This window comes from Corythoichthys intestinalis, chromosome 8 (assembly GCF_030265065.1).
Source record: "Corythoichthys intestinalis isolate RoL2023-P3 chromosome 8, ASM3026506v1, whole genome shotgun sequence".
Taxonomy (NCBI): Eukaryota; Metazoa; Chordata; class Actinopteri; order Syngnathiformes; family Syngnathidae; genus Corythoichthys; species Corythoichthys intestinalis.
Genome location: NC_080402.1, coordinates 39,394,976 through 39,405,772, shown reverse-complemented (window position 1 = coordinate 39,405,772; position 10,797 = coordinate 39,394,976). Strand labels below are relative to the sequence as shown.

General features: G+C 40.2%; 1 protein-coding gene across 1 annotated transcript; it reads right to left on the bottom strand.

The window, feature by feature from the left end:
• Window positions 1-422: 422 nt before the first annotated feature.
• LOC130919947 (uncharacterized protein K02A2.6-like) lies at window positions 423-2,748 on the bottom strand. Its single transcript, XM_057842617.1, has 2 exons — window positions 803-2,748; window positions 423-766 (listed from the first exon to the last, which is right to left on the bottom strand). Exon 1 carries the CDS (start codon window positions 2,539-2,541, stop codon window positions 835-837), a length of 1,707 nt encoding a protein of 568 aa, XP_057698600.1. The 5' UTR covers window positions 2,542-2,748; the 3' UTR covers window positions 423-766; window positions 803-834.
• Between the last annotated feature and the right edge of the window lie 8,049 nt (window positions 2,749-10,797).

Sequence of the window (10,797 nt, the reverse complement as noted above, 5' to 3'; positions counted from 1 at the left end):
TTTTTTTTTTTTTACAAAACCTAAACGTCATTTCGATTATTAATATTATTAATAATACTGGAACAACGCTGAATCAATGTTGTTTTCCTTCATTTACAACCATGATGCTATTAATTCTTTAAATTTGCCTATATATAGAGGTCCTGTTTTATTTACAGACAGAATAAACAGCTAGGATGACTTATAAAATATAATTCATGAACGATTAACAAAATATCAGTTAACAACGAGTAAATAAAATTCGACTAGATTTCAAAATTAATTTTAATCGAATCACAACAATAGAAAACTTCATTAAGTCTCAGTAAAGTTATTTAAAAAAAAAAAAAAAACTAAAGCCTCCTCCTCATCTGACGAGCTTTGCTGCGAACTTTGCCACCAACGCGGTCTGGGACATAATGTAGCCACTTCTGCACTGTGGTATTGTAGCAAGGCAAGTAACAAAGCAAGCAACAGACGTGTAGTGGCTTCAATCCCTCTTTAATCTCTTTGTTCTTTTTCTTTTACACAACATTTTAGGATGCCCTTCATTGCAATATCCAAGTGCACCCCCTAGCGTTCACTTCATTTCACAACACAACATTTTCCCTTTCTCTGAAGCAATTACTTACATTTTTGTATCATACAACAAACTTTGTACAAACTAACATTTGAATTAGTACAATAACAAATTTTTCAACCTGTATTACACAATGACATTTGAAATGGTTAATAACACTTGTGTAACCTCATTTTAAACATCTGTCATTTTAACTTCTTATTTTACCTTTAGAACAGTAACAATTTTAACTTCTTATTTTACCTTTAGAACAGTAACAATGATGTATTTTCCCTCTATCTTACAAAACCTGTCAACCATCTTGGTGTGTTTCTAGATCTCTGGCTGCGTCTAGGAACAGGATCAGGTACATTAGGGTTTTCAGGCAATGCAAGAGAATCAAATACGGCGTCATGATTTTCAGTGGCAACGTTTACAGCTTGTTTTGGAAAGTGTGCGAGTTTTGAAACATTCCACTTACGTCCATCACTCAAAAGATAGGTGTTCTGTCCTACTTTTCTCATTACGGTCAACGGTTCTGTGAACTTTGACGATCCTTTGGATACATGTTCTGGTCTGCGGACACGAACAGTATCATTCACTTTAAATGAAGGTTGTGTTGCTCGGATTCTTTTGTCAGTGTATTCTTTCATTTTGTTTTGTTTTCTTTTCACCGTTTCTTTCACCTGTTCATGGATTCTGTTTTTGTTAACAGTTGGAAGAATGTTTAGTTTGGTGCGCATTTTCCTGTTACGGAGTAACTCAAATGGAGTAACACCAGTAGTCGCATGAGGAGTAGCTCTATAATTGTGTAAGAACTCTGTAACAGCTTCCTTCCATGGTCTACGGTTTCTTTCAGTTGTCTGTATGCACTCCTTTAGCACTCTGTTAAATCTTTCAACAGCTCCATTTGCTTTAGGATAGTACACACTAGATCTCAGGTGTTTTATCTCTCTCTCTTTTAGAAAATTTGCAAATGCATGGGATGTGAACTGAGCACCATTATCAGAGACAAGGAAATTCGGATTTCCTTCCCTACTGAACACAGTGGCTAAAAAGCGAACCACAACTTCTGTAGTAACAGTAGAGGAGAATGCAACCTCAGGCCATTTACTGTAATAATCTGTAAGTACAATGGCATAACGACAATCCCAAGTAGCATTCTCAAATGGGCCAGTAATGTCAACACCTACTTTCTCCCATGGTTTACTTGGAAGTTCAACAGGTGTAAGTGGTGCATGTGCAGTAATAGCAACTTTATCACTGAATTGACAGTTAATCCAAGATGAAATGACAGAATGAACTAGGTCGTCTAGTTGTGGCCACCAGTAAAGCTGACGTAACCTCTGTTTAGTACGGACAATGCCTTGATGTCCCTCATGCGCTAAATCAACTACTCTAGCCCTGAGTGAAATTGGAACAATTAGACGGTCACTGCCTCTCAGGACAAGTGAATCGTGCACTGATAGTTCATCCCGTAACTGAAAATAAGGTGCAACATACTGTGGCAGGTCTTTTTTTGTTTTAGGCCAACCTTCTTGAATCTGCCGCCGTAATAATATCAACTCAGGACAATTTTCAGACGCAACTGAAAATTCTGTAAGGGAAATAGCACACAGTGATTCTCTGAATATAGCAGCAATCATGTCTGGTTCATCAGTGTCCTCATTTGTATCAGCCAGTGGCAACCTAGAAAGGCAATCTGCATTCACATTCATATAGCCTGGGCGATATGTAACATCATAAGTGAAGCAGAGCAGGCGTGCTGACCACCTAGCGATTCTCAATCCAGCACGGCTAGAACCCTTGGAGGTGAGTAGTGTCGTAAGTGCCTGATGATCCGTGCGCAACACAAAACGACGTCCCCAGAGGTAAGTTCTCCATTTTTCCACAGCCCACACGCAGGCAAGAGCTTCACGTTCCACAGTAGAGTATTTCCGTTCAGCTGGGGAGAGAGTCATGGAGGCAAAAGCTACAACTCTCTCAGTCTGATCAACGTGCATTTGTGTCAGTACTGCTCCCAGTCCGTAATCAGAAGCATCAGTAGTGACATAAGTAGGCAACTCAGGGTCATAAAGAGCCAAAGCAGGGCTATTCACGATCAAGCTTTTAAGTGCAGCAAAACTTGTGTCAGCTTGACTTGACCACCTGAAGTTTACATCACTAGAGTCTCTGAGCACTGCACGTAGTGGTTCAGCAACCGTAGCAAAATCCGGAATGAAATTGCTATACCAAGATGCAAGACCCAAGAAAGATCTCAGCGAAGATGTATCACGTGGGGCTGGAGCATTGATGACAGCTGTAATTCTGTCTTGGTCTGGGTGAAGTCCATCTTTGGAAATGGTGTGTCCCAAGTAGTTCAGAGATTGTTGGTTGAACTTACATTTCTGCATGTTCAGCATGAGGCCGGCATTGGTCAATGTGTGTAGCACTCGGCGTAAGTTATCATTATGTTCCTTCTGTGTTTTCCCATAGCAGATGATGTCATCAAGGTACGCCTGTACACCAGGCAAACCCGAAAGCAGGATTGACATCATTTTCTGAAACGCTGATGGAGCAGAAGCCAAACCAAATGGCACTCTACAAAAACGGAACAGTCCATCATGTGTGATGAATGCAGTAATATCACGACTTTCAGGATGTAGTGGCATTTGGTAGTAGGCTGAAGCCAGGTCAATTGTGGAGAAAACAGTTGACCCTCTGAGATTTGAGAATAGTTCATCCATATGAGGTAAGGGATGACAATCCGCAACGATTGCTTTATTTGGTTCTCTCAAATCCACACACATGTGTGGCTTGCCACCATCTCTCCTCTGTGTCACAACTATGGGAGAGACCCAAGGAGAAGCATCAATGCGTTCTATGATCCCCTTCTGTTGAAGATCATTTAGCTCCTCTGTAACTGCCTGTCTCACTGACAGTGGGAGTCTTCGGAGTTTTTGTTGGATTGGAACAGCATCGGGTAGTATCTGCACTTTATGAACAAAATTCTTAGCACATCCAATTTCCTGCACTAGAACCTCTGTAGCAATATTCGGTTCAGTATTTACATCGCACAGTAACAGTGGCAGGAGTAGGCACTTGAACTTGAGAAGGAGCTGTTGTTAAAATTTTCCTCCCTTCAAGTTTCATTTGCAAAGCTTCAAATAAGTCCAAGCCAAGGAGAGCAGCTCCCGACTCAACTACAACTAATGTGCCAACAGTAGAGTGACCATCATGTGTAACAGTCGCTTTCAAGCAGCCTTTTACAGCAATTTTCTCTTTCGCATATGTAACAAGAGCAAATGTAGGTTGAGTTAAGACACATTTTGGAAAAAGAGTGCGGCAAATACTCTCGGGAACAATAGAAACAGAAGATCCTGTGTCCACAATCAGTTCAATGTCCTTACATTGTCCATCAACAGTAACTTGTATTGTGCATAGGATCTTATCCCGTGCAGCATTGTTCATGTAAAGAACTGTGGGCTCATTGATCACAACTTCACGTACCTCTTTTTGACTTGAACGACACACACGTGAAAAATGTCCCACTTTTTGACACTTGTTGCAGGTAACTTTTGCAGCTGGACAAGCAGGATTGTTAGCCAGGTGAGCAGTGGAGCCACAACGATAACAAGAGCGGTTGTTACCAGCAGGTTGATTTTTGGCAGGACAATAAGTCGTTGGTTTCCTTTTATCCCCGCGACGACTTGACTTGGGCAGTCTTTGAAGAGCTCTCACCGGAGCAGCAACAGCAGCCGCCATAGCATTAGCCTCCGAAAGGACGTTAGCATCTCTCAATCCACTCTCAATCTGCAGCGCTAATGTAGTAGCCTTGTCCAGTGTTAAATCTGCCTCGAGTAAGAGTCTGTCTCTTATGCGTGTATTAGCAACACGTTCGAGTAGCTGATCACGAAGCATTTGGTCTTCCATGTTACCAAAATCACATGCTGCAGCTAGCTCACGTAGCGAAGCTAGGAATTGTTTTACCGTCTCATCTGGTCTCTGGCCTCTTTGACGAAACTTGTGCCGCTCAACAATGACGTTCACTTTGGGCACGAAATGGTTCCTCAGCGCCGTAATAGCAGAAGCATATGTAGTCCCAGTTTCAGGCAGGGTGTAGAAAACTCTTTGGCCCTCCGTTCCCAAAGCATGAAGGAGTACCGTGCGCTTTCTCTCGTCAGGCCAGCACAACAACAGCAAATCCATTTTGTGACACGGGCCGTGGCCATCCCTATAGACCCTACCCACGTGACGTCACAACCCCGCTCTCCTGACTGGTGCCGCCCACTTGTCCGGCAACACATCGTGTTGACCTGTTACGGCTACGTACATTCCTCCTATTTACGACGTGTTTTTCTGCTCGTTAACATTAATAATCAAAATGGTGAAGGCGTGTGTGGCGGTCGGTTGCAATAACAGAGAAGATAGACGGAGAGACTACCGGATTCCGAGAGACACGGAGAGGAGAGAGCGAGATGGGCTGCTGCAATTCGACGAGAAAACTGGGCTCCAAACGATTACCACAGATTATGTAGTAGTCATTTTATATCTGGTAAGATGCATTTAATATATATTTAGAGGGTTTTGGGCTGACAACCACAATTACGATCATTGCTAGGCTAATCGCCGACAACATACACGTATGTATGTAGTGAGTGCTATCGCTAAACCATATAAACATTAAAAGCCCTAGCTCCATTGACAAATGACATGAAATACATTAGACTTGACAGTGGATGTTAGCAAGAACAAAAGATTTTGAATTGAAAATTTCGTAACTCACCTTCCGAGCACTAGATTCCTGCCGAATTTTCGTGTACGAGGACCTGTTTCACCCAACCAGCAACGTAGCATTTATAAGCCTCCAAGCTCTTAAAGTTTTTCAAACTTTCGTGAGAATAGGCTGATTTTGTGTGGACAAGATAGTTGTAAATATCAGGGTCAGGCAGAGACGGTGAAGGCAGCCGGTCAAAAATCATCGATTTAGGCATCAAATATGGATTGGCGACTGTATAGAACGAAGCTTTTCCACATAACGCCTTTTATGCAACACATCCAGTGAGTTTACGTGGTTTTATGACGTCGGTGGGTAGGCTCTATAGACCCTACCCACCGACGTCACAAAACCACGTGGTCGCTGTATGGTTCCGCCCACTTGTCCGTCATTTTGTCTCTGTATTAGCATTGGTTTCAATTGATCGAGGAATTTAAAATGCATTTCATGGAAGACCCGGTGCTTTCTGATGCCGTAAACTCACTGGATGTGTTGCATAAAAGGCGTTATGTGGAAAAGCTTCGTTCTATACAGTCGCCAGATCCATATTTGATGCCCAAATCGATGTTTTTCGACCCACTGTCTTCGCCCTGTCTGCCTGACATCTGCTACGCTGATATTTACAATTATCTTGTCCACACAAAATCAGCCTATTCTCACGAAAATTTGAAAAACTTCAAGAGCTTGGAGGCTTATAAATACTTCGTTGCTGGTTGGGTGAAACAGGTCCTCGTCCACGAAAATTCGGCAGGAATCTATCTTGTGCTTGGAAAGGTGAGTTACGAAATTTTCAATTCAAAATCTTTTGTTATTGCTAACATCCACTGTCAAGTCTAATGTATTTCATGTCGTTTGTCAATGGAGTTAAGGCTTTTAATGTTTATATGGTTTAGCGATAGCACTCTCACTACATACATACGTGTATGTTGTCGGCGATTAGCCTAGCAATGATCTTAATTGTGGTTATTTGTCAGCCCAAAACCCTCTAAGTATATCTTAAATGCATCTTACCGGATATAAAATGACTACTACATAGTCTGTGGTGATTTTTTGGTGCCCAGTTTTCACGTCGAATTGCAGCCGTCCATTTCGCTCTCCTCTTTGGATCCCTCGGAATACGGTAAAACTTCAGTTTCAGTTTCAGTTTATTCGCACATCATCAAATACAGTACATAATCATACGCTAGCAGTTCACATGTTAAGATGGGCAAATAGGACACTCCAAAGAAGCTATTCAAAGCTTTTAGCAGGGGCCCAGTTAGACAACACACACATACACACACACGCAGGCACACACACAATTAACTGTGGACAATTCAAGTCTCTCCTTCCATCTTCTCTGTTAGTGCAACCAACAACCACACACGCCTTCACCATTTTGATTATTAATGTTAAGGAGCAGAAAAACACGCCGTAAATAGGAGGAATGTACGTAGCCGTAACAGGTTAACACTATGTTTTGACGGACAATTGGGCGGTACCATTCAGGAGAGTTGTGACGTCACGTGGGTACCGACGTTACAAAATCACGTGCTCGCTGTATGGTTCCTCCCACTTGTCCGTCATTTTGTGTCTGTATTATCAATGGTCTCAATTGATCGAGCAATTTATAATGCATTTCATGGAAGACCCGGTGCTTTCGGATGCAGTAAACTCACTTGATGCGTTGCATAAAAGGCGTTATGTGGAAAAGCTTCAGTTTATTCATTCGCCAGATCCATATTTGATGCCTAAATCGATGTTTTTCGACCCGCTGTCTCCGCCGTATTTGCCTGACATCTGCTAGCTACCCTGAACTGTACAACTATCTTGTCCACACAAAATCAGCCTATTCTCACGAAAGTTTGAAAAACTTTAAGAGCTTGGAGGCTTATAAATACTTCGTTGCTGGTTGGGTGAAACAGGTCCTCGTCCACGAAAATTCGGCAGGAATCTATCTTGTGCTTGGAAAGGTGAGTTACGAAATTTTCAATTCAAAATCTTTTGTTATTGCTAACATCCACTGTCAAGTCTAATGTATTTCACGTCGTTTGTCAATGAAGTTAGGGCTTTTAATGTTTATATGGTTTAGCGATAGCACTCTCACTACATACATACGTGTATGTTGTCGGTGATTAGCCTGGCAATGATCTTAATTGTGGTTGTCAGCCCAAAACCCTCTAAATATATATTAAATGCATCTTACCAGATATAAAATGACTACTGCATAATCTGTGGTAATCGTTTGGAGCCCAGTTTTCTCGTCGAATTGCAGCAGCCCATCTCGCTCTCTTCTCTCCGGGTCTCTCGGAATCCGGTAGAACTCCAAGTCTCTCCGTCTTCTCCGTCTATCTTCTCTGTTATTGCAACCGACCGCCACACACGCCTTCACCATTTTGATTATTAATGTTAACGAGCAGAAAAACACGTCGTAAATAGGAGGAATGTACGTAGCCGTAACAGGGAAACTTGATGTGTTGACGGACAAATGGGCGGCACCAGTCAGGAGGAAGGAGTTGTGACGTCACGTGGGTAGGGTCTATTTGCATCTTCAGTAAATCTGAAAAATACTAACAAAAGAGCATTCACAGTTAATTAATATCAAGGAATTCAAGCAGGTGATATAGGTTAGTTAACGTACTTCAGTATTTTGTGGTAAAGCGAGTTTCTCAACCAATCCCAAACGAAATTAGGGCTACATATGGGAACGGAGCTAGCTAGCTATGATGGAAAAATGACCGCACTGTCTTTGTGTTTAATAAAGTAATATGTAGACAAGGCTCGATTGTGTCATATATAGCTATTTTAGCGCTTTAATTGAAAAAATAATTGTTTGCCAGAACCGAGGACGTAGTGTCTTAATATTGGTAGGGACGATATAACCCTACAGCCCTAGGCACTTATCGCTGTAAATTCATAGGTGGAGTTTGATTTTTGGGGCGGGGGGGGCACAACATGCTGATGACCCCAAAACGCGGTGTCAGCAATAAAATTAACTTACAAGAATATTTATAATAATAAGTTGACAATGATAGTTTTTTTGTTTCCCATCATTCTTGAGGGGAATTCTAAATCAGGCTGCTTAGGCTATACTTTTCGCCAAGATCGTCATCCATTGATTATGGTATGCCCGCCGGTGCTGTGCCAATGTAGTTACCCCAGTCAAAAAATAGTATCCCCTGGGCAGAGCCATATGGAGGTGGATTTGTGTCTTTATTATTCAATCCCAAAAAAAGTTGCTTCAGTTAAAAAAAAAAAAAAAAAAAAAAAAAAAAAGTTGCCTCAATCAAAAAAATATGTTTTCAATTAAAAAAAGTCACTTCAATTAAAAAAAAAAAATTTGAATGCAAAAATAAATTTGGAACTTAAAAAAAAAAAAAACGCATGTGAAAGCTTTTCTTTGACTTTTTTTTTTCTTGAAGTCAAGTTTTTTTTTTTTTTTTTTTTTTTTTTGATTGAAGTAATGTTGATTTGTGTTTGGTCCACATTTTGGGTAGGACGTTTTTGTCTTTATCATTCAATCAAAAAATAAGTTCTATAAAGTATATATAAACATTTTTTTTAAAAAAATCACTGAAATTGAAAAAAAAAAAAAAAAAAATACTATCATAGAAGACACTTTCAAATGCGAAAAAATATTTGAGATTGAAAAATTTGAATTTGAACACTTAATTTTTCAATGAAAAAGTTTTCTTTGATTGAAGCAATCCTTTTTGTGATTGGGCCATATTATGGGTAGGACGTTTGTGTCTAAATCATTCATTCCCCATAAAGTTGTTTCAATCAAAAAAATATATTTTCATTCAAAGAAAAAAAAATCATTTGGAAAAATAAAATTGCCCTCCTCTATTTTGTCGTTGTAGAAAATTATATTTAAAGCAAATGACCGTCTAAGGTGCTAGTCAAATGATCTGTTCGAAAAATACTTTTGACCCATTATAAAAATATATATTTTTTGTTCATTTCATTCATTTTTGTAGCAGTTTTATTGCTTTACAACTTTTATTTATTTAGGAAAGTCAATTTCATGCAATGACATTTTTTGGCCGGGGGGGGGGCTGGCCCTCCGCTTATGGGTAAATTTAGCAGATTTACCTCGATAACGATAAATGACGCTAAATTCGCCCAAGCGGACAACATCATTTGAAAAAATGCATAAAACACAAACTCTTTCTCGATTTATTTATAAACATTTTTAAATTAACATATTTTACAATTATACATACACAAATAAGCATTTAGGCATAAACATTTAAAACGGCTGAACAATGTCAGTTAAACTGGAGGAAAAAAAAAATTATTTGGTGCAAATAGTGCAACGGTTGCCAACTGCAAAGGCCTATCAAGGTACTTAAGGCAGTTAGTCTTTTTCGAGGTAATGTCACTTGTAAATGACAAATAATAAATAAGTGATAATCTGGCCAGAACAACAAAACACACACAATTAACAACAATCAACAACACTGCCATGTGAACGGTAGAAAATGCTTGATAATTATTTTACAAAGATGGTAAATATTGAAAAAATGCCACACGTAATCACACTGGCTGGAGCTTCTTAAAGGGTATGACAACACCTGGGGAAATGCTAATATTCCATCATTTATCCATAAACGCATGCCTTTTGAATTCATATAATGCCGCTTCGTGTAATTACACACATCGCAACACCAAGAAAATGATAGAAATTAGGTCGATTGTCAAGCTAAAACGACCCGCCCCGAGATGCCGGAAATCTAGCATATTGTGTGCGTGACGTCACTTTATGGAAACAACCGGCTCGGTGCCTAGTACTGAATGGCGGCGATGATGGCGGACAATTTTGTATCTAGTTGCAGCGACGAATCCGACGTAACGAACATTCTTCTAATGGTGACGAGGAGAGTTATGAACCTTTCTTTGGTGTTTTGGGTTATCAATTTGAGCCCAAATGAAAGCCAATGCAGCCTAATGAAAGGATCATTGAGGGGAGCAATCACACTGATGAAACACCGGCGGCAACAGAAACAGCAAATGGTTTGTTTTGCATTTCTTTTTGTGAAGCTGATACACTGCAAAATAACCGCAAAATAAAGTAATGTATAGAATAATTATCCTTTATTGTGCTATCATCGGTTTTCGCTCTGCCAACCGACACAAATATGAATGGGATTAGAGGATTTGTTCTATATATTTTACGAGCGATAATTCTACATGTGTCCAGTCCTATATCCAAAGCGTGATATGTTTTTTATTATAAAAGAGTACTCACTCTGGCCATTTCCCTCCTTTGCTTTGCCTGGGGTGGTCTCATCAGAGCCAGTCATCGTCCTCTTTCTCGATATCTCGGGACATTTAGGTGGCTGCGTGTGTAGGTGGGTACCGCATCTGCTTTCAGCAGCAATTTCTTAGCAAAACCTGATTTTATTTGTCCATAGTTCGTATAGCTTTCAGGTATAAAATGCGCACCACATAAAACTGTGCCGGAGGCTGGGTCTGCAAAATTAGCCCTCTTAGCACTAACGAACTTTACTCATTGTCTGCG

Coding starts and splice junctions, on each gene's coding strand:
- LOC130919947 (XM_057842617.1), bottom strand. CDS start 2,541: ATGCACGTTGATCAGACTGAGAGAGTTGTAGCTTTTGCCTCCATGACT.